General features: G+C 36.8%; 2 protein-coding genes across 4 annotated transcripts; one reads left to right on the top strand and one right to left on the bottom strand.

Annotated features, from left to right (window-relative positions):
• Positions 1-581: 581 nt before the first annotated feature.
• Taf1 (TBP-associated factor 1) lies at positions 582-24947 on the bottom strand. Of its 3 annotated transcripts, none has more exons than XM_053751538.1 (36): positions 24586-24947; positions 23929-23996; positions 22877-23148; positions 22177-22297; positions 21896-22077; positions 21214-21382; positions 20958-21125; positions 20185-20312; positions 16744-16991; positions 16143-16302; positions 15574-15808; positions 15137-15322; positions 14670-14842; positions 14004-14124; positions 13564-13721; positions 12951-13146; positions 12738-12843; positions 12144-12301; positions 11439-11572; positions 10929-11097; positions 10641-10755; positions 8111-8310; positions 7719-7794; positions 7098-7231; positions 6435-6626; positions 5676-5915; positions 5185-5329; positions 4749-4879; positions 4078-4240; positions 3511-3653; positions 2825-3008; positions 2541-2597; positions 2297-2398; positions 1748-1893; positions 1252-1353; positions 582-774 (listed from the first exon to the last, which is right to left on the bottom strand). In XM_053751538.1, exons 1-36 carry the CDS (start codon positions 24800-24802, stop codon positions 700-702), a joined length of 5574 nt encoding a protein of 1857 aa, XP_053607513.1. In that variant the 5' UTR covers positions 24803-24947; the 3' UTR covers positions 582-699. The 3 variants fall into 3 exon arrangements, with proteins under 3 accessions (XP_053607513.1, XP_053607515.1, XP_053607516.1); XM_053751540.1 differs by having other exon boundaries at positions 1748-1890; XM_053751541.1 differs by having other exon boundaries at positions 22877-23013.
• Positions 17633-19282, top strand: LOC128673590 (lipase 3-like). Its single transcript, XM_053751542.2, has one exon. It carries the CDS (start codon positions 17893-17895, stop codon positions 19189-19191), a length of 1299 nt encoding a protein of 432 aa, XP_053607517.1. The 5' UTR covers positions 17633-17892; the 3' UTR covers positions 19192-19282.
• Positions 24948-25166: the final 219 nt, after the last annotated feature.

Genomic DNA, 25166 nt, shown 5'->3' with positions numbered 1-25166 from the left:
TATGCAAACGGCAGTTGATTGGATTGGGCCCAACTATTGATGATTGCAAATTCCAAAAATAAATTTCTCCTGTGATCGGAATAGTAAAATGTTCATTTAAAAAATTGTTTAAATATTTTAAAATAACAGAAATCCATAACATATTTTAAAACAGTATGCTCATGCAATTTATTATGTTTTTCCGATAGTTTCAATTATAAATAAGTTTTTTACAAAAATGTAATTTTTAACACAAGCCTTAATTGTTGTCAGAGAGATCCTATTGCATTAATGTGCACAAAATCATGTCCGTGCAATGACGTCTGGAGCTGTTCCTGGGTGCACCACCTAGCCATGCTTATCATAATAATGCATTGTCATCCAAGTTAGTTACATTGGAAGTTAAAGAAAAGTTTGTAAAATGTTCTTAAATCGTTAAGAATTAGGTATACTTAATTAAAATTTAATATATGGAGTAAATAGACAAGCGCGAAAATTTTAGGAGAGCCGACCCTGCTTTACGTGGTTAAAGCAACCATGAAGAAGACTAAATACACTTATGAATTAATATCGATTTAAATGATTCAAAATTAAACCACATCTTATCATACATACACATTATTTATTTTGAAATAAAATATAATAACAATGACTTAACACCTAAACCAATTAAAAATTAATTTTCCTAATAATCTTCTTATTACTATGTTTTTAATATATTTAGAACCACAGCCCGTCTTCCGGCTCTTCCTCGCTGTCAGTAACTTGGAGATCATCTTGAATAGCTGGATCGGGCTGAAAAGTACAAACTCTTGAAGAAATATACGAAACTATGAGATTCGGAACCATTTTCGGATATAATTGTTTAATCCATCCAATCGGATATAATTAGTTTTATTAATAAACAATTCAACCGTGTCTTTTTATGATTTTACATCTGCGTACTTAAATTAAATACGACTTTTATGAAATTACTTTCATGCTTCTTTGATGAAACTACTTTTATGAAATTACTTTTAACTCACATTTTATATTTTTATGTATATAGATTTGATCTAATATTTGATTTATTTTCAACACAATTCAATAATAATGGCTGTGAAGATTATTTACAATTAGGACTCGTGTGTTATAAAAATCACTTTACACCAAAAATAAATTGTATACTTGGTCAATTTAATTTAATAGCCTATCGTTGCATGATTTTGGTGTTGGATGGCAGATTCTTCGATCAATGTTACCTTTAAACATTTGCAGAAAAAGTACACTAACCTGCCAATTTTCAGGCGGCTCCTCTTTGAACTGCGGCGGCTGTACCGGAGGCCCGTCCAGCATCGGCGGCTCCAGGTTCATGTCTGGCTCCATAGGCTCCTCCTAAACATGCGAAAAAGTGATTGTTTTACTATTAAATGTTCTATCAAAAAGGCATAAAGTTTTAGGAAATAAAAAAAAATGTGTTTGAAAAAATTTAATTTACGTTTTAAAGAACTAACGCAGTAATGGCATTTTCCAAATTGAGAACAGTCGTTGAACATAGTGTGAGTTTTATTATACATCGTAGATATAATATAATCTTTTTATTTTGGTGCATAGTCAGCCAAGAGATCCTAGGTCTCGATTTGTGTCAAAAAAACTAAGTTTACCTCAGAGTATACCGACTTGGTGTCAGAATTTATTCAAGTCGCATACTAGTTAAACGCATACAGATTGGTCAAACTCATGTGTCACAAGTAAGACTCTATTAATAAGTGCATAAGGATCAAGTTACCTTGACAACAGGGGGGTAGGTGTAATCGGGGTGGTGGTCAAGATTGACGAGTTCGTCACTCTGCTGCGGGGGCTCGTCCGGCACCTCGCGCTTGATCAGGAACTCCGATGTGTCGAATGGCGGCTCTGCTGGAGGCGCGTCTTCTTCTGTGAGGAAAATAGTTTTTTTTTCACCATTTCAAAATGCTTCATTCAAAAACAATCTAGATAATATAATCCAGTATTTACTTTAACATTTATGTGCGGGGTGACTATAGATAGATAATTTTTTGATAGATAGACTCTCCAAAGCGATAACAATCGTATGATTAGAATGTGAAAAATCCAAAATCCGATATTTTGTATGATTATTGAGAGTCCGTCAAGAAAGTGATGTAATTAAATGAGGGCGCTGTCCCCTGTTGGCTAGCAACACTGGGTGTCATCCAAACAATCTTGACTGTTCAATTAGTATTAGGAATTGCAATGTAAAAAAACTTCTATCTTCACTTTCTTGACAGACTTGCTGCTGTTATTTCAAGGGCACAAATCACGCGAGAGATGATCTTACCAGGTCTCACCGACAGCTGAACCATGGCCTGTTGCCACGCGGCTGCGTCTTTCTGTTCCACCTCCTCTAGTTCGGAACTACCGCTATCGGAATATTGCAGATCTGCAAACACAACAATCATTTTTCTTTTTCTTTTCGAGTACGTTTCTGCAAAAACTTGTCAGATTTCATTGAAGTCACCTAAAAGCACAAAACTAAATTGGCTCGTTGTGATAAAGAAACCTTTTATAGAATAAAGAATTACCTTCTTCCAAACTGTTTTGATCTTTCCTTGGTCGACCGCGTTTTCTGGGCGGGCCACCTGAATAAATAAAACAAAAAAATATGTTTTACTGCACATTGTTTTCTGAATTAAATACACATGATTGGCGTGCTTTTGTTATTGAAGAATTTTCATTACGTTACAAGTGGCTCGAAAGTCGATTTATGAAATGTGTAAACGTGGACACTGACACGTGAAATTTTTGACGAACGAAACTATTTTGATGTCACTAGTATCTTAATGAAAATTGTGCTTTAAAATGTTACCATCGCTGGTGACAGTGGAGGTGGAAGGCTTGTGTTTGCGAGGTCTGCCGCGGCCGCGCTTCTCGTCGCTGGGCGGCGGGGGCGGAGTCTCCTCGGGCTCCAGGTCTGAATGCTCCGCGTCTTCCAGCATCTTCTGTTGCACGCGAGCGATGTTCGCTTCTAGCTGGCTTACGTTCTCCCCAAACTATTTGGACAGTAATAAAAATATTTTTATTTAGATAACAATTGATCCAGTTATCCTAACAATTCTGACTTGACTTGTTGGCGCCTGTTTCACCTTTAACAAGGCCATGAAACCACAATAAATATCATCAAAGTGTATCAACAGTATCTCCTTCTTGACCTTTTCTCATGTGCCACTTGCCATACCACTCAACACTCCATTCATATTCATACTTTCCATCCACCTCTTGGGTTTCCCTCGATTTCTGATACCTTTAATTTCCATTTTAAACGACCTATTTTAGTTTCTTCCCGTCTCAAAATAAGACCGTGAATATATGTATCAAAACAGTACGACAACGTTTATAAATAAGTGACCGTAATCTTGAAGGCCTCTTTAGCCTGCCGCGTGAACTGCGAGGTGGCACCGTTGTACGACAGTTGTCCACCAGCACTTGAATATCGTGGAGGAACTCACCACAACTAGTCAATAGTATGACACATAAAAGTGACCATCGTGTTACCTTCTCGAGCGCCTCCTGTGTGACCTTGAGGATCTCTTCAGCCTGCCGCGTGAACTGCGAGTTGGGACCGTTGTACGCGCGACAATTGTCCACCAAGAGTTGTATGTCGCGGAGGAACTCATCTCGACTGTGGTATTTATGTGCTGGTGAAAGAGGAAACAAGAATTTGATTAAAACTAGCGTGGGAAATAAACTTTATTAATGAAAAATACGCGTCACTCACTTGTCGTCACTACGGAAATGTCGATTATACTTTCAGTTCAGTATTAACAAAGGTCTGCTACTAAAATCTATAAACTACTTTTCCGTCGATTATCCCATATTTTTCATTAATAAATAGGCAAAGTTTGATTTTCTCTCTTAAAAATGTACTGTAAGCAAACACTTTAATTTAGATTGTCATTTTAATTTTGGTCGCATCAAAAATTATATTGTTCCAATATATACGTCTCGCTCATTATATGTCCACGGCTTCTTTTGGAATCGTAACGCCATAAAGTTCTGGAACAGCTAGGAAATATATAAGATTTAAGTATTTAGAAAGCTCATACTTTAACAAAACCTTACCTTGTATTTTCTTGCCCATGGTTTCCATGTCGATGGGTTTCTTGATGACGTTGTAGTAATCCTTCACTTGCTTCTTGTTGACAGGCTTTAGGAACGGCCACGCTTCCGGCATCACCTTCAGTTTGGTCGTCAGCAGGTTGTCCAATATGAACGACAGCGCCACCTAACAATGTTTTGTACAAACTTGTTCATGTTGTAGTACCCCGAAATATATTACGGACCTGCCCTGATAAAGTATTTGAGACCGAAGTGCGGGTTTGCATTTAAATTCGAAGAGTCGAGAGTTTGATGCGAAGTGAGACGCAGCTAACCAATCACAGTGACGCAACGACAACCTCACCCCAATGTGATTGGTTCGCTGTGTCTCACTTCGAATAGATTCGATAATGAGAAGTGAAATAAAAACCCACACTTTACCCTCCGATAGATATTAATTACTGTAACATATCGAATAAATAGAATTGAAAATTGTGTTTCACAAATGTGATAGAGCTAATTGGCAGACTACAGACAGACTCTTACGGATTGATCTAGGAGTAAGTATTTCTATCAGATTACAATATCATATTTTATCAGAAAGTAGTGAAACAGGCAGAGTGAAGTTGATTTTCTTATTGTCAGTGTTGTTTCTCATACTGGTGTCAGATTTTATTCAAATATGCGATATAAACCTGGTCATTGTCGTCCAAAAGTGGATTGATTTGTTTCTCCAGTTTTATAATCTGTTCTTCCTTCTCCGCCAGCTTCTCCACACAGCGCTGCAGCATCCTCTGAGCGGCTACCGTTAGACTGCTTGTCGCTCCTGGATTCACACAAGCAAATCACTAGTCATTTATCAGTAATAATTTCATCATCCGTACTAATATATAAAAATGTGAGGGTCAGTTCATGTTTCTGTCACGTACTCACGGCTAAACTGCTGGGTGAATTTGTATGAAATTACCTAAATATACCTAATTTCCATTATAGTCGTCGTCATTGCACTTAACGATTTTTTTATCCAATATTATTGCCATCTTGTGGACATTGCGAGATAAAAATAATATTGGACACAACTTTTGTCAAATGGAATTAGACAAAAATTACAGCGCCCTAAAATAACCTTACCATTATAGAGCGTGGAGTTCTCAACAATCTGATTGACATCAGCGAGGAAGTCTTCTCTACTTTGGTAGTGTTTCTGTCGCAGATTGTCCCTGATTGTTTGGAGGTCCATGGGTCGGGACACGATGCGGTAATAGTCGGCCACCATCTGTATGATCAACAGAGTCAAAAGCTTAGACAGTGATATGTATGATGTTAAACCAAATATAAATCGGAGTGGTATGTGAATCTATTCTAATTTATTTTACGGTCTTGTGTTGTTTTATTTAAACTGAAAGCAGTATTAAAGTCACCTTTTACTGTTACATTACCGTCGTATGGCCTAAAGAATTAAAAAAAAAAATTAAATGCCTATATACGACTTCTTTATACCACCTATAAGCAGAATATAACTAAACCATTGACTTATTTAACTATTGTGCTTAGTTATCATATGAATTTTATTGCACACCACTATATAGAAATAATCTTAACGTTTAATTAGTGTGACTTACCCTAGGATTGACGGGAAATAGGAACGGCTGCACATCAGGTAAATGCCTCATATGGTTCAGTACATCTTCCAACAGCGAAGATAGAGTAACCAACGGGTCAGTCCTCCGTCTTTCCGCTGGCCTTTTCACCAGGTAGTCGCAGGAATCGCTGGTGGTTCCTCTACGGTGTTTGGGTCTTCCAGGTCTTACTTCGCCTCGACGACCGCCGCTGCCGCGACGTTTTAGATCCTCTGCCGATTGCTGGAATCAAATGGAATATTTATCTTTATCATCATCAAAAATCCACTATCAGACTTCTATTTACACCGATTGAAAGCAGCATGACTTTTATACTCAAAGACATGTTAATATTTCTTGAAAATATGATTTTGTTACTATTTGAACGTAAATGAATACCGACTTCTTTCGACTGTCACAATATCGACATGTAATTTAAGTCAAACATTCAGGAATTGGATAAAATAATAATTAATTAATTTTGTTGCTTTTCTTCCTAATCCCTGTGTTAGGAACCGTAGATAAACACCTCGTCTGTTCTATTTTTGGTGGTGTATGGGCGTTTTATTTAAATGCCAAGTAACTCGTCATTCATCGTCATTAGTAGAAATTATAATCGGATTCCAGTCTTGCATTTAATTACAGTAGGTAACAATCACATGAAATAAAACAGTGACACTCGACCTTAATTTCATCTTTTTCTTAATTCATCCAGCCAGCATCGTAATATTATGCTCTCATACTATTTGTTTATGAGTTTACCTTGATCAGCTTAGAAGAGAGTGTAAGCTTAGTGCCGTCAACGTAGCCCATGTCGTCATCGTCCGGGTCGGGGGGCATGGAGTCCACATCCACGTCGGGCGGGGACGATGGGCCCCCGAGGCCCATAGACCCGGTGTACAAGGGACACGCTTTGTTTGTGCGCATGTGCCCCACTTGACCGCATGCACCGCACTGGACAAGTAAAAGTTACAGGTTAAAATTATTAAACTTTGTCTTTGTGTGAAATTCATTAGTCAATCAGAGGTGTTCTTTAATTGTATTGCCTTGATTAAAACTAACGTGAGACACAGACATTGTTAATATCATATATAATATCATAGTCTTAGACTTTTCTTAAGTGACCCGTATTTTGATTAACGATGTATTGCCTTGACTTTATAAAGTTACATTTGTATTTATTACATTTTTAGCATCATTTGGCCAAAAATATAGAATTCTCAAGAATAATAATATCAAAGAGATAGCTGGTTTTTATGTTGTGTCACAACACAAAAACCATGATCGGAAATATTTCGATAGACAAACAAAAAATAAAAAATTCCCTCGACGGAAACAATTAGTCCTACTTGTACTACGAAGTCTATCTGTCCCGCTTTCACTTGTAACATGTTACCTGATCCCCTCAAGATATGCTGTGGTTACCTTCAACTTCAAGTCAGGCTTCAGCTTGGCGCGGCGGCGGGACGAGGAGGACGGCAGGTCGGGCTCCTGCTTGATCTGCGTCAGCGGGATTAGACCCGACGACGGGGAGCCCAGATCGCCCGACGACAAGTTGCCTAAACACACAACGGATATTTAAGGTTTACTCGAAACTACTAATTCTTCATAGTAGACTGTGACTACATTGTGTAATGGAAAACTATAATACTTTGCAATAAATTCCTTTATCAAGTGTAGATAATTTGATTAGAAAAAGAGGATTTTTTCATTTTCGCTAATAAACAAAAGAAATTGTTAAAAATGTGTGCGCGCTAGTGTACAGTTATGTATCACCTTAATGTTATAGCACTCACACCGCACCGCGCCCTATTCAGTTCTGCTAACTGAACGGGTAATAAAACTAGGTGTGTTCGGATTCTCTTTAAGTTGCTCAACAAGGATCTGTTGGATAATAAATCCAACATCCTTAAAACAGGAATTTTTTACTTAAGACTATCGAGGTCGTATATCAAAATTTGTCTGATAGGGCGCTGTATTTATAGATTTTATTTTTATGTGTGCATGCCATAGTGCGTATGCGTGTAACCCTTATCTAAAACTTACTGTCGCCTGGGAAGGACGGCACGTTGCCAGCCAATCGTTCCTTTTCTTGGTTCCTCTTAATACGCCTCAATTGTTCCTGTGTAATAATATAATTTTAAACGAAAAGATGTACATAATTTTATATTATATTGAATATAGACATATAATTTTAATGAATATATACTGCACTAAAACTGTTTACGTATTTGCTCAAAATACATATTTTAAAAAAATGAGGTGTCATCAAGGATGTGGCGTGCCATTGGTCTGACAACTAGAGATGCCAAGGCATTATGAAGTAGAGAAGAAAAAGTAAGAAAGCCAACCCTGGGCTCCGACGCTCTACGGCTGGGAAGCAACCTGAAAAACGTTCAGGTAAAAGAGACAGAGATACTTGAAAAATTATAAAAAACCTGAATCCTTCTCTTCTCTCTCTTCATCTCTTCCTTCTGCGTCTCGTCCATGGTCGCAAATTGACGTATGAAGGCGTCATCCTTTGTGGATCGAATCTTCGTGTACGCCTCTATGACGGCTGCTTTCCGCACTAATTCCACGCGGGTGTAGCGCTGGCCCGATGCGTTGCGGAACGTACGCACGATGCGGAGAACTCGGCCTAGAAAAATAAAAGTAGTTATAGAAAAATAAAGTTCCTATAGTATAGTATTTCTAACGGATTCTGTAATTTGTCATTCTATAAGTTCAGTAGGTACCAAATATAAACGCTGTGGGCATGATGACAGTATAAACTAAAAATATACTGTAAAATAAAACTTTAAAACACAACAATCCGCCATGATGTGCTGAAGGCCAATCAGAGTGTATGATGTCACGTTAGAGTAAACAATCCAGCACAACATATTGTTTTGTTCTCGTACCTGTGGTTTCTCCGATTTTATAATGTTTTTAATGTTAAGTTTGCTTTCTTGAGCGTCTTTCGTCATTCTTTAAATCATACCTGACTCGATGGAACGAAAATGTATAAAAGCAACTAGTGCCTAGAATCGATTTATTGATGCTGGGAGAATTTCTAGTATCAAATAAAGACTCTGCTTTGCAGAATTTAGAAATAACAAAATTCCCTTGTATGTACAATTAAGTTTATTAAACATTAAAATATTTAAGTAAAAAATTGACTTTTCATATTTCAATGCACATGTTCCAGGTTAAAGATTATTTGTTATTGATTCTTTAAGTCTTTTTTTAGGTCCTACAGGGCATTTCATGGCGATGATGCTATTAGTTATGAAAATTAGGAATGAAAAAGACTTAATTTTTGTTTGAATAGCTTTGCTTCGGAATGTATTTGTTATATATATGTACTTGAATGCATTTCTTAGCAGTCTTCAATGTATCTTATAAAATACTTTCTTGCAAAACATTACTCATAAAAGGACAACTAATTACTGAATAAGAACAATGTATTAAGACATTTTATAAAATACTAGTTGCACCGTGAGGGTTCTGTCCTGTGGCAATTTCAGAATAAAAAGTAAATACCATATAAAATAAAAACCAAACCATATATATAAAATAAATACCAAAAAAATAAATAATAAAGTAAATACCCTTGTACCAAATTTCATAACAATCCAACAGTAGGTTTTGCGTGAAAAAGCATCTATAATATTAGTAGTATTAAGAAAAGGTATCAAATACAAATTAAGATGTTATTTTTGGCATTAAGTAGTAAAAAGTAGTGTTGAAAGTGTAGTTATGACTTTTCAATATATAGGTATGTCATTAAGTACTATTTCTACAATTTTTTCATTTGTTTGACGAGGTAAAAATAAACTGAAGCATTTTGTGTAAACAGGTACCTGAACTTCCATATGAAGTATCACTAAGTTCCAAGTGTTTTGTATCAACATTTTTTTTCTCTTCTATTTCCTTCAAACATTCTTCAATGATCATCTTCCTTTGTTTTTTGAGAACATATTGTCGTTCAATTGTATCAGATGTTCGCTTTCTTCTATCAGGTTGACATGTAAATTTTGAAGGAATGCACCCTGGTTTCATTCGAATTTGTGAAACTGACCCCATTACATGATATTCCATATAATTTTCCATATCATTTGGCAACTGGGATTGAAATAAAATACCCGTTAATATAACCCTATCACTCAGGATTGTTTCTATCTTGAGTTAAACCATACTAAGTGGACTTTGATATATATGACAATGATACACAGGATTCTACTTTCACTAATAAGGTTGCCCTGACTTACCTATCTTTATGTACAAGAGGTGGCAAATTGATAGGCAATCTCATCAATTTGATAGACAAAACCTAACCTCAAAACATTTGTTATTTGTTAATTTAATTACATAATTACATTTATAATTACGAACAAAATTAAGTAGATAGATACTTACGTCAAAGTGATCTTCACAAAAGTAAAGCTGAGTTGTGGGCAAAATTCCTGTTAAATCACGCCTTGCAAGTTTAAGCCACTTATGACGCATATTTTTTTTGTACGGCATGAACACAAATAATTTATTAGGAGTTTTTATTGATGTGTTAGTACACTGAGGAACCGCACACGTCCTATACGATTTAGAATTCATATTTTTAATACAAAAAATAACCAAATTATTGGAAGAGCATCCAGTGTTTGTTTACACTAACGTGACGTCGTACACATAGTCGTCGAGATCGTGACAAGGGACATGACACTGACAACCACTTGGTCATGACATGACATGACATTTTCTTACGTTTTGGTGGGACATTAAAAATTAGAAGTTAATATATTTTAAACAAAAATCTTTACTTTTTTTCTCCGAAATATAATTTTCATTTTAATTGGTACATATATATTTCCGAATATTATACGACAGTTTATCAAAATCTCATGCCTTACTATTATTATAAAGGTGAAAATTTGTGACTGTTTGTTCTTCATCACGCTACTGACTGACAATATTAGGAGTCTTTTCTATTACCTTGATTAGAAGATTGCTGTTGGTCGTTTTGATTGATCTGCGGCTTCTTCTCTGACTGTCCTAAGATCATCTTCCTCAACTCTGCTCTTTCTGCTTCTTCTCTCTCCAAAGACAACTGAAAACAAAACAAATATTAATACCGAAACACTTATTTGACGACCTTCGGTGGCGCAGTGGTAAAGTTCTTGCCTCTGAACCGAGAGGTCTCGAGTTCGAACCCCGAAGCAAGTTTTACCTTGTGCCAACCCCTTGTCTATAGTTTTCCTTATCCTTGTTTGCAAATTTTACCTGTTCAGTGGTCTTCTTATTCGCAAGCATATTTTCTATGTTCTTGCCCATCTCTTCCAAATCTGACTCCTCGCTGACCGAGCTCTCAGCTTCATCGGTACTGAGCACCTCCGTGCTTTGCAAGACGCGGTTCTGAAGGTCGAATATTCGCTGGCACTCCTCTTTGTATCTGCAATTAGTTTGCAACATTAGGACCAATCATATATATATAATATATATTTTTATTGTAGAAGCTTGAATAAAATGGCTCTAATTGCATCGTATAAAAAATAATAAAGAAATAGAATTGTTTAAATTTAAATATATTTTGAAATTCGTAAATGGAGTGACATGATATAAAGATAAATTTTTTTGTAATTTTGTTGAAATTCATTTATAGGCTGCTTGGCTTTCAATTTCAATAATTCATTAAGCATATTATTTTAAGCAAGAAAATGAAACAAAATCTGTGGATTTTATTATTACTCAGTAGTAATAATCTACGAGAAATGTAGGTGACTCCGAACTTACCTTTCTTGATGTTCGGCAATTGAGAAACGATTGCCTCTGGAGAACTTGGTCATGCCTTCTTCACCAGCCTTGGCTTTGGCAGTAGACAATGTCCGCACCACGTCGATGACCTCCCATCGAGACAACTTCTTGATCTATATTTAAAAAAAGGTCTCAAAACACTCTTTTGTTTAATAATACGTGATTTTTTTTCATTCAGTTAAGAGTTACTAAGCCATTGTTTATCAGTTTGTGTGGCCATTTAATAAAACACATGTTATAATAAGACAATTTTTTAATATTTTTAAATGCTGAGATATGTTGTAATAGCTCCTCTACACATCGACCAAAATCGTCACCAATCGACGTACATTGCATAGTTTTTCCTTACGTGCCGATAAAAAGCTAACATTAAAAGTAAACAATGTTCGTCGAAAAGCTGCTAACATGAGTTACTGAGATATTAGGAGCAACCATAACAGACTAGCGTACAGTCGACCGTATATCGCCGAAATCGCCACTAACTAGGGTAGCTTCATGTGCGGTTGACTGCACATAAAGAGAGTGATGAATATAGAAGACCTATAGAGGAAACAAGAGAAGTAGAAATCTCTGGTCTCTCTCTCTCTCTCTCTCTCTCTCTCTCCCTTGGCAAACATGCGTGACAGTATGTTATATAAGAATAAATTAAAAAATGTGTAAAATATGTAAATTAAACCAACAAACCTCTTCTTCAGGGACATCGAATTTCCTCAACAACGCTTTGGCGTTGTTCAAGCTGAGTCTCCTCAAGTCGGCGTCAGTGCCCGTCACCGTGCGCTTCTGCTGCTGCTCTTCGTTGGGCTGTTGTGTAGGTTTGTTTGGTACGCGCACATACGAGAAACCTACACAAATAATAATTTGTTAAAAACATTGCTACTAATGGTAATTTAAGAAATGTATGAATGAATGTATTTATTTCAGACAATCTACAGCCCATGTATGTTAGTATTACTTATACCTAAGTGATATCAAATAAAATAAATTATAATTATTAATATATGTCTCTTGAAAGACTCTTCTATGACAATATCAATATAATATACATAATATTTTTAGTTATCCTGCATATTATAATGATATTGAATCAGCAGATCCTGGATGGTGTAAAATTTTTATTGAAGTCGCTTAAATTTAAACAGTCAACCAGTGTGAAACCTCACGATGTTTTCCTTCACCGGAAGTACCTGAGACCTTTCGATTACTAGCGAACGATCTTAATCACTGACCACTACCGCTTCATGCAGAGAAGAGATAGAGAGAGAATTAATAAAGGTGTACCTTCGCCGCAGCCCGTGGGGTCAGCTGGCCCAGTGAGCTGGAGCAGACATTTGCCGCGCATTGCTTGGATGTAGGCACGGGTTGTATTCCATGGGGCCACTTTAACCTAAGAAGCAACGAAAGTTACACATAAGTAAAAAAAACATGTTCAAAATTCAAAGCTTATATAAGGGCATGTAACCACGAGATCATGTAAAACATATAGATAATCACCTCGTCATCCATCTTCAACTGCATCTCCTCGTCATCGTCCTCCTGCTGCGTGAATATGAATTTCTCTCCGTAGCCGGCGTCTTTCAGCCGCTGTTCCGCGGCCGCCATACTGAAGTACGCACAGCATTGTTCGGGAGACACCATAGCGCGTATCTCTTCTTCCGAGGGCAGACGGAAATCCGGTTTAAGTACCCACCTGAAAAATATACCTTTTTAAGAGTCTGTTCACCGCTAGCTGATTAAATGTTAGATTGTGACCTGACAGAAATTAAATTAATAAATTGCTAGACAAAGTTATGTTATATCTCTCTAGTTCGTATAAACTTCGAAGTACACACACCGTACTTTACCTGACCAACGAGTTATCTTTGCTTTTTCTTTATAATCCTTTGTTGAACACTTATATACATTTGTGTTTCGTTTGGTGTCTGTCAAAGGATTAAACTTCAATAAAACAAACAACAATTGAAAAAAATACGTACAAATGTACCTATTATGTCTAATTTCAGAATAAATGCATTGACATTACCTTTGAACTGCCTGTCTCTGTCTAACCCGTAAATGACATAGATAGCCTATATCTACATCTATATAGATATAGCAAAGTACTAACCAATTCGAATCCAACCCGGTACGCTTGAAATCTGCGCACAATTTGAGTCTCTTTCTAATTGAGCTCTCCGAATGCGACGGAAACGCCCTCTTCACGTCATCCATCTTGATGCGCCGGGGATTGTCCCGGGACTTCCAGAACAGTCGATAAATATATACCTGCACAAAGTAAACCAGCTATGAATTTTGTTAGCTCCAAAATAAATTTTAATTGGGTGTCTAGAAATTTGAACAGAACAAAGTATTATAACAATATGTAATGTAATACCAATAATAATAAGTCTAGTAAATAATGAATCAAGTCTAATTTCATACGATTTTCTCCAAATTCGTTTATTTATCAGAAGTTATCAAGAAACTAAAAGAGATTTTTTTATTTTATTTAAAAAAAATGTTATCAAATAGTAGACTTAACGCCATATAGCATTCTGTATAACTTACTTGTAAAAAGTCTCTAACAAAATTATTAGCTCTTTTAGAGTTAGGTCCAGGCACTTCATACAGCGGACACTCTTGTCCGGCCACGAACAGCGCGTCAACTTCGCGGATATAATAGTTTTGTCTGAAATATTAAACCATTTTTGACATCTCATGCTCGTAAAGTATGCCATATATATATATAGCCGTAGCCATATGGATATAAGCCGACTAAAATTAGATTTTAAGTTCTAGACATTAATTCTCAAAAGTGTAAAAGAAATTCTCATACAAGTGATATTCCAGAGCAAAGTCTTCAGCTTTTATGTAGCCAGTAACTTCATTGGCAAACAAACCGAATATAAACTTACAATGCTTGTTTATAATTTAATTAATACTTTCTTATCTGAAGTGAAATTAAGTCTAGTCGAGATACTTCGATCGTGAATCGACATTTCACTCGGAGCGTAAACGCCTAGATCGAAATGATTGAATTCGATTTACGAAATTATCCCCTTATTGATAAGAAAGTTAAAGCATACTTTATTCTAAAGTATGTTTTGTCATTATCGCACTTCACAAGTGCAGCATTGACAGAACGAGACAAAATATATTTTAACTTAATATGCTTAACTTTTTTATGCACAAGTTGAATAAATATGTATAATCTACTATTCCTATATTCCTCACCTGGTCCGTATAACGAGGAAGTCGGTCTGAGGCAGCGAGTGTTCGTATATGGGCGCGCGGTACATATTGTTCTCCACCACGGGCTGCGTGGCCCCGGGCAGCAGGATGCCCAGGAACGGGGACGTGTGCGCGTACGCCACCTCGCCGTACTTCAGCGGCTTGGGACCGTTATCCTGTGAATGGGTAAACATTGTAATACGTAGAAAAAAAACACTATGCTATACCGAAACATAACAACCTAATTCTGGACAATATTTATTCATATTCACAAAAATTTATAAAGTCATGTCAGATGCCTTAAGCGAATCGAATAAAATCTGACACCAGCGTTACGATGCGAAATTGGTCCATCGGCTTAACTGGAAAAGCGATGTCACGGTTTTATAGCTTAACCGGTGGGCCTATTTTGACGAAGTATATCCCTATATAGGTCAAACAGCTAGTAACAAATAAATGAATAAATTCACCTTAGTGGCAGTGCGCTTGTAGTAATTCTTGATCTTGGTGCACATGCCCACTTGGCTGATGAGCGGCGGGTGTTCCTCGCAGAACTCCACCAGCACGAGCTCCCCGTCCCGCCCGCTCAGGTCTTCTGGGGTTCGCATGAAGAATACGTCACCGCCACCTGATGCTAAGCGCTCTGCTTCGCGTTGCTGTAAGACAAAGAAATAGTAATTTTAAAAAATATTGTTTTTAATAATGCTAAATTAAAACCGTTTAAAAAAATTTGTTATGTGGAGTTACGAACGGGGCAGTTGCACATTTATATGGCGAGAAACCAACAAAAATATAACAATCCTTCGCTTTCAAGTGGGTTTGTTAGAACGGGGCCGTCAAATCCACTACCCGGGCGCCGTGTTATATAACAGTTTTATGGCGAGAAACCAACAAAAACGTAAGAAACCTTCGCCTTCTTCTTGATGTGCTTGAGCAGCGGCTGCACGGGATGCGGGCCGGGCGCCGCCAGCGGCCCGTACGACATCTTGCGCAGCGCCGGCCGGTGGAAGGCGCGCAGCCGCGCCGGGCCCATGTGCGTCTGGATGAACGGCGCCCTCAGCTCCACCACCGGGGTGCTGTGCTGGATCAGCTGCCCGCCGGCCACTTTCAGGCGAGGATTTTGGGATTTTGCTTGATAGTACCTGAAAATTATGCTCGTTTCATTGTTTGATACTATTCGTTTGTTTCAATATTTGGTGTAGACAGAGTGAACAAATCGTAAATGCTTTTTAATGTAGCCCCAAGTGAATTTTCTATGCCACATTTTAAATTTCAATCAATAATTTACGAACAAAAAAAAAACTACTCAAGTACAATATACCTATTCTCCAAAAATACTTGTCTATAGAATTTTGCAATTCTTGCTCGTGTTATAGGGAAGAACTATACGATTATTATATGGGTTGTCTAAAAGCTTCCTCAAATAATACTCCAAAATAATTCGATTAAAAATAGGAAAAATATCTAAATACTCACACATCGTTGGAAATATTCAACGGATCCCTATCAGGAGACTTGGGCGGGGGAGCGGGAGCGTCTTCCTGCAACACGTTGATGACTCCCGCTTTGCCAAGCAGTATCTTGGATTTCTTCACATGAGGATGAGGTATCTTCACTTTCGGAGTCGGACCACTCGCTGGAATAACAAAAAACATGTTTATTTAATAAAAACCCTACTAGTATTATAAATGCGAAAATTTATGACGATGTCTGTTTGTTACTCTTTCACGCAATATCGTGTATCTTGAGGAGACCTACACTCAGTAGTGGAGGGACGTTCTAAAAAGTTACCTTGTTTTAGTTAAATTTAACTTTAAAACACAGGGGTACACATCATAAATTACATATTTATAATATATGTAGGAATAATGTACCAAACACAAACCTCTGGTACGAAATACTACACATGACCTTGGCTGCTGGTAGGCGACAATAGCATCCACAAGGAGGGTTGACGTCTAGCAGGCGGCCGATTGTAAAATCACAGCCGAATGTTATTAATTTTTATGCTGACACCGGTTTCGCGAAATCACAGCTCCGAATACAACGAAAATATAATAGAGAGAAAGACACAAACCTCTAGTTATCTTCGATGGGTCAACATCGTCAGGTATCCCTAGAATTATGTTCTCATCATTGGGATCCAATGTCAATATCTTGGGTTTGGGGATCTTTGGCATATTCTCCGCGTCCCAAATGACCTCATCTTCCCAGGTTCCGTACACCAATTCCTCATTCTCCACAGGGAATATGCTGTACCAGGTGTTGTCTTCCCCCTCGGCTGTGGCCACGCCAGGTTGGCCGTTCGCTGACGATGCGCTTGTCCTAAAAAACGCAAGATGTTATATGAATAAAAGTGCCCTTATACTGATTTTTATCTTGTAATCTTGTATCTTGTAATCTTGGTTTATGTGTGTAGATAAATAAATTAAATGAGACCCGGAACTCAGCGCCCGTATGATTTAGGGATAAAAGTACCCTATAATTTATTCTAATTCCAGGTGATCATCATCATCATCATCATTTCAGCCTCTTTGTGCCCACTGCTGAGCATAGGCCTCTCTTCGCGTACGCCAACCTCCTCCATTGCAGGTGAAAATTAAAAAATAAGGCAAATTTCATTGAAATTCATAGTTTTGCGTGATCGATTAGGTCATTTACATAATATGTATAATATTAGTAGGAAGTAAGTAAGTAAGTTGTTGATGTAATACATGCACGTTTTATAGTGAAATTCAGGATATCCGCTCAAATAGTTGCATCAGCCACATAAAGTTGCTGGCCACATCATGACTTCTACAGCGGGACGATTAATTCCGACCACTAAGTAAAGCGTGGAATGAAACACACATCTTTCATGACAGCATTAATGGATTGGTTTGCTATTGCCTTCCTCATTTTTGTTAATAGTTACAAAGTTACCACATATTAAATAATTTCGCACAGCTGAGCCATGAGATATTCATATATAACAGCGAAAATAATCAAGGTAACATATAATTTTTTATACGCAGCTAGGTTAAGTTTAGTTCACGGTGAATATTCGTCTAAGGCTGCCGTGGCAGTCACAGCGCCAAGGATTATAATTGTGTAGTCCAACACCTATTTACATTTTATTTTTACTAATTCCATTGCAATGCATAAAATAAATAATATTGTGTGAACAATGTCTTACGATTTGTTTTATACTTAAAGCGGAAGAACTTAATATATTAAACAGTACTTTATGTTAGTAATGGAGTGGAAATGGCTAAAATGTGTTGTGCTAATAATCACAGTCAAGTGCCATGGATGTACTCAATTTGAAGGAAATAATTTGAGTTCACATAATAGGATTAATAATTTATTTAACTATATACAAAAAGTTAAACCAAAAGAAATGCCAGCTTTAACAGTAAGTGAGGAGTTTAATGCCAGATCAATCAATGAAGATATAAATCTCAATATCACGCAACTTTTCCAAAAATACGGATATGGAGTTGAAGAGCACCAGGTAACTACTAGTGATGGGTATATCCTGGATATATTCCGCGTACCAGGCAATGGCCCCGTTGTATTCATAATGCATGGCCTGATATGCAGCTCGGATGACTTCGTTTCCACTGGGCCGGAGCACGGGCTACCGTATCTATTAGCAGACCTTGGTTACGACGTTTGGTTGGGCAACGCCCGAGGCAACAAACACGGCAGAAAACATGTTACCATGTCACCAAACAGCGCCGAATTTTGGGAGTTCAGCTTTGACGAAATCGGACGATACGACCTGACTGCGATGATCGACTACGTATTAGAAGAGACAAACCAACGAAAACTAGTTTACATAGGACATTCTCAAGGCACCACCAGCTTTTTTGTAATGACTTCAGAATATCCCGAATACAATGACAAAATATCAGTCATGATAGCTTTATCCGCAGTAGCGTATCTAAGTCATCAAAGGAATGTTCTATTAACCTCTTTGTCGACCATATACAAGCCTCTATATGTTATCGGTCAGAATATCGGATTGTACGAAATTTTGGCAGATAATGAGACCACGAAAGCCTTCACTTCAACTTTTTGTGGAACACCGACACTAGCATATATAATTTGCAATAATCTTTTGTTCCTAGTTTTCGGACCAGATTACGCGCAAATTAACGCCACTGTACTGCCCGTGATCTATGGGCACTTTCCGGGAGGAGCGGCTCTGAAGCAGTTTGCGCATTATGGACAAGAGATTATCACTGGAAAGTTTAACCAGTTTGACAGAGGTTTTGTAGGAAATATTAATAAATATGGTACGCCTGTTCCACCTGATTATTATTTGGAAAAAGTGACAAGTAAAGTGGTTATTTTGTATTCAGACAACGATTATCTTTCAACTGCGCAAGATCGCTCGAAACTCACGGCCAGGCTACCCAATGTCATAGGAAACTACAGGATACCATTTGCCAAATTTTCGCACTCGGATTTCATTTTTGCAAAAGATGTAAGAAAACTAGTGTACTACAAGGTGGTAGAGATATTGAATAATAATACGTAATATGGTATTTATAGATACGGAACTTTTCAGTCTATCAATCTATCTATTGTTACGTTGTTTAAGGTTGTCATATACAATATGGTTTGCAAATAAATAATAGTAATACGAATCATTTTTCAATGTAAATTCTTATTTTAAATTATATGAGTATATGTTTTCCGATTATCAAAATCTAAAGAGGTACAAATATAGTATATAATAAACAAGGTCATATTATACACTATGCCTTGGCAATAAGGCTAAGAGGTCGCGGTCAATCGCGCCTAACATGGTCAGCAGCACAGTGATGATATATAACAAATTTAACTTGTTTTTTTATTTCTCTTCTTCATAGTCGTATTCCTCATGGCTGAGGGTCGTGGTTATTACGTGGAATGAAACACACACAACGACTTTCTTGGCATTATTAATGGAGTGGTTTGCCATTGCCTTCTCCATTTCACACACAAGTTAATAAGAATCAACCAGTGTGCAGGTTTCCTCACGAACACCTTTCACCGGAAGCAAGTTGTGGACGATGAAAACTATTATACATGAGTCAGATTGGTATACAAACTCATGTGGTACGAGTAGGATTCGAACCTGGTACCTTTCGATCCACAGGCGGGCGTCTTAACCATTGCACCACCACCGCTATTTTTTTATTTAACTTCAATATAAGTTAAAATATATAAATAAAATACGCTTATTTCTTCTACATTAATTTATAATACCTTCAATATCAGTACATACTTAGACTCGATAAATATGATAAAAAAAATTGGTAATACCCTGAAAATATACTTTACTGGATACATTTCAGGCCACCATTATAACAACTCAGAATATATCATGTATATATCAGAGTCTTGGTAGCTGATAGGCAACAATAGTATTTCCAAGGGGGATTGAAGTCAAGCAGACGGACGAGGAAGCTTTTGGTGTATCATTTATTATGTTTTATCCGAGCGAAGCCGTAACGGGCTGCTAGTAATTAAAAATTGTAAAACTCACGCTGGAGGTTTGGCCTGCAACGGCGTTGGAGGTTGAGGCCTGGGGTGTGAGAACTGCTGCGCGGTGCGACTCACGGATGTGGGCACCCAGCCGGCTGCGTTGCTTTTGCTGTTTAGACGGGCTAGAACCTAAAAGTGGAAATTTATGTCGTTATCATGTCCCCACTTCAACGCACTGGCTTTCTTTCTAGATGGATAAGGAGTATGACCCATCTCACTTGCCCAATGCGTATTGGCTGGTTTTTAACGACTGTAAATACAGCTAGATCACAGACTGTAAAAATAGGCTTAACGTGCCTTCCGAAGTAGAGGAGCTCAAGACGCGGCTAGTGGAAAATAAAAAGGTAAGAAACTATGAGAAAAACACTGTCAAGAAAATAGTTGTTAAAATGTCTACATTTTCATCGGTATACCTTCTTTTTCTGATTCATACTAGAGTAGAAAGAAGCCATAACTGATCTATAATAATATTTTCCCATTACTACTGAGAAACCGTGAAAAGTATAATTAAGAAACTAGATATTAGGTAGAACGAGTGTATCTCAATTTCTAGTCTTCATAATGAAGTTAGATAAAGCACGAGCTGTATTTAGATAGATAATGTAGATAAACTCTTTATTACATCTTTTACAGAAGAAACAGGAGGTATTCAAACATAAATGAGCGCTAAGGTGCGACTTATCGCAAAAGCAATTTCTTTCAGGGTGGACAAAGAAAGAAGTGCATTAAAATTAAAAAGCATTAAAATAATTAAACAAAAAAATAAGTAATTACCTTGTGTTTAATCTCGCTTCCATCCCAAATGACGTCATCCTCCCATTGCAGCTGAGAAACCATGAGAAACGAGTCGTCGGGAAACCCGCTATCAGGACTATCTGAATTTTCTACATCTTCAACAGTTTCACATTTCAATTCTTTTTCTTCTCTATCCGGAGAAGGTGGCTAAAAATATTCACACAAATGTATGTCGATGATTGACGTGTTATTCTTTATGCATTGAAAATAATTATACTTTGAGTGTCCAATCTACCTTCGCTTTGAATCCATAGTCGAATCCATCGCCGGTTTCGGGTACATTGAGCATGTCGTACCAAACCTGCGCAGGACCAAACCGCCAGTGCGCAGGCGTCGGCTTCTGCGATTTATCTTGATTTTGCGAGTTGCTGTCGTTGTTCAAATGTTGGTTCTCTTCCATGGGCCTATATAAATAGTGTTCATATTAACATAGTGTAAAATTTGACATAAACCGCCATAAAGCAGTTTTTTTAAATTCATGTTTCATGCAGAACTTCGCCCAGCAGTGGGACTAAATAGACTATGTAATTTCAAGGACAACGTCGATAGACATAGAAATCACTCCACCATGTCAACACAGTGACTTTTATTCCTGCTGCTACATTAAAATTTGTAGCACTGTTACTCAAAGAAAGAAAAATACTCGCTAAATAATAGTGTCACACATAGCAACTGACCAATGAGTAACATTCTCTCTCTCTCATATGAGCGTATTACGGGTAGCTTCCTCAGCTGTGCAACGTCGGAGCACAAGGTCCTCTAATGAGTTACATTGTTGTTGTGTAAAATGAATAAAATGGAAATAATAATTAAAACGTGGGGAGTGTAGGGGAGGAACTAAGGGGAAAAATCTTATTTATGTATACCATATACTATGTGTAATAGTATATGGTATACATAAAGGAAATAAAACTTGCCTAAGGAACTTTTCCTCGTCATCACTAGCATACTGCACTTCCTGGTTCTCGGGCGGGTAGGCCGGAGTGTCGCTACTAGTGCTGCCGCTGCGCTTGCGCCGCCTTCGCTTCTTCACGCCGCGCCATATCTGCGGCAAGCTGGACAGTTTTCCCGGCCCGAATAGACGTGAAAATAATAGCACCTAAAAGTTAAAATGATATTATAAGAAGCTATCTAAGCTTTCAATACAAATACGAGATTAAATTAATTCGATCACCAGATTGTATCTAGCTCCACTTACTTTGTCTGGTCTGAAGTCAGGAAACAATTCTGTGACATCAACATTTGCATATTTAGATGGTAACATTGCAGCCAGTGGTGTTTCTAACCTTTTAGGTTTCTCAGACCTCGATGATTGGTTTCTGAAAATTTTGAATTATTACCATTTTTTTGTTTCACAAAGCCACCTGAATTGAGTTGATTTACTTATTTTACTTAGACAAAAAGCATTATTCATATAAAATAGGTAATGGGTGGTTCGCAGAGCGTTTCGACCGCTGCGGCTTTGCTGTCATTACAATCCGTCAATTTACTTGAGGAAGGAATCATTTCCAAAATCAATCATTCATAAAATTTACATTACTACAGTACAGAGTAATTAATGTAAAGTCATATAGTAAAACTCATTCTTGTCATTGTTAAAATTTAAAAAATTGTAATGACAGCGCGACCGCAGTGGTCGAAACTCTCTGTGAACCACCCTAGTATCCTTGACCTTAAGTCATTAACTATATTTATTCCAAATTTCATCAAAATCAGCCCAGTGGTCTAGCTGTGAAACCATGAAGGACAGACAGAAGGACAAATTATTGCATTTATAATATGAATATTGAAAAAATTCAAAATCATACATATTTGCCATATCCAAATCAACATATATTATGCAATGCGAAGAATAATATGACTACAACCAAAACTAAAAATTGCACAATGACACTTACGGAATCGTTGATGGTGGTGGCATGAGACCTCCATCGCCTTCCATGTCTCCTTCATACCCATCATCATTGCCAGGTGGGGCGTTATCAAACATAGGATTCTCACTGTTCCATTCCCCTTTTACTTCTGTATCTTCTTTCTGTGGACAATCACTCTTCGATTCTAATTCTGCTGCCTCTTTACTTTCCTCTACCGTGTTCTGTGCATCACTTTTGTCTGTCACCTCTTCCTTAGTCTCAGTTCCGTGCGGTTGGTTAGTGCTTAGTTCTACATCCTAATTTGTTAACACAAATAATTGTTAGAACACAAAACAAAATGAGTGGTACAGATAAATTTTCACTTTTGGAAATGGAAGAATAAACTCATCTATATGAAATGAAAACAGAAAAAAACATGCACAAATTTTGTTTAATAACATTAACAGTAAATTACCCCTCCAGAATGATCAGTTTACTTTCCCGTTTGGTCTATTTTGAATATTTGGTCTACTTTCCCAAACTGTATAAATAATTACTACTGTGTGCCAAAAACAATTCAATAATATATGAAATGTGAAATGTATAAAACTATTAGCTCATTATTATTTTATCTTAAAAGACCATACCAATAACATTTTTTTATGGAAAAACACACTTCATAAATATCTAATAATGTTTGAACTGCTGTGCTTATTGACTGTGACCATGTGAAATTAAAGATAAAACCTTTACTAAATCTAAATACATAGTGCAAACTTGACAAAAATTTAAAAAGCCCAAACCATTTCGGTGAAAACAAAACCTAATTAGTTACAATAAATAAATAAAACTACTAATTACAAACAATTTTATTTTGAACATGTTTCTGAGTCAGTTTTAATTTTGAAGAGTGATCTTAGGAGAAAAACATATATAAAGTAAGAAAACCTCAAAAACATTTCCAATTGAATACCTAACGACAAAATCAAACAGGATATTACAAAATAGTGTGATTGATAAACAAAAAAAAAATAAAACAAAAAACAACCAAAAAACAATTACAAATTAAATATATACTTTGCAGGAACATTGCTTACTTTTGGCTCTTCTGCGACATCATCAATATCAAAAAAGTCAACTGCTGATGGACTTTTTTCATTGTAATCTGTAAAATTAAAAATAAAGTCATATGTTTGAGAAATGAATTTCAATTTATAATGGGCATAAAATTAAATTCATCTTTCGCACTGGACAACTTACAAGAATTAATTCGAGAGCCAATTAGTACATTATTTTTTCCCCAGCCACTAAGATAATAATAAAAAGTTAATTTTCTCTTTTCATTAAATGTCTACAAACCCCAACCAACCAGAACAAATGTACAAGAACATTATTTTAATCAGTACCCCAGTGTCATCAAGTTCATAGTCACTCATACGAGTTATAAGAAATATTGCCTTAATAAGCAACAAGTTCAATGAATTATTTTTCATGTGAAAATAGGACAAATGAACACACTTTTACATTTATAATATGAGTATAGAATGGATGCACTATTCAAATTAATAATGAGCATATTATTACAATATGTGCACCAAGTGTTTGTTATTTAGCTGCTATCAATCTCAATTCCCAAATTAAGGTGCAATTAAACATACAATCTTTTTTCGTAGAATGAAAACTATCGGGATGAGACTTGATGTCGATTTTTGACCTCATTGCTAAAGAAAGCTTGTACTAAAACAATAACAAACCCTTTTCTTCTTCATCTTTGATAGGTTCTTCCGCATCTAACACTTCAGATAACATCGAACCCAGGCCAAGCCGATTCAGAGACGCAAGCATCTTCTTGGAATCACCATCCAACAACTCATCGTCTTCCAGTTGGCCACTCTCGTCGATGTTTCCAAACAAAAACCCGGTCAAGTCCATGGTTTGACCATGGTCCCCGGGATCGTCGCTATCACACATGATGACGAATATTTAAAGTAATATCACAATATTACACATGAATTTAACTAATAAAAATCAATCAAAGTGGGTACATTAAAACAAGATAAAGGAAATAAAAAGAACGCTACGCTTGCTCGCTTAACTTTCGCTTGCTTTTGCTTTCTCAAATATTTGACAATGATGAATTAGGGATGGGCAAAAAAATCGATATATTAAAATATCGATATTTTTTCAAAAAGCAATCAGTACAAGTCAGCAATATTTTTTCCCGCGATATTTAATTATTTAATTTAATTATTTATTTTCAGATATCAAATTCCTATTAAAATCTATATATTTTTTAAAGCTCTGCTGTCTGCTCATGCGTCACATCATGTATTTG

This window comes from Plodia interpunctella, chromosome 11 (genome assembly GCF_027563975.2).
Source record: "Plodia interpunctella isolate USDA-ARS_2022_Savannah chromosome 11, ilPloInte3.2, whole genome shotgun sequence".
Taxonomy (NCBI): domain Eukaryota; kingdom Metazoa; phylum Arthropoda; class Insecta; order Lepidoptera; family Pyralidae; genus Plodia; species Plodia interpunctella.
The sequence above is the reverse complement of the archived record's forward strand: the minus strand, read 5'-3'. Positions and strand labels throughout refer to the sequence as shown.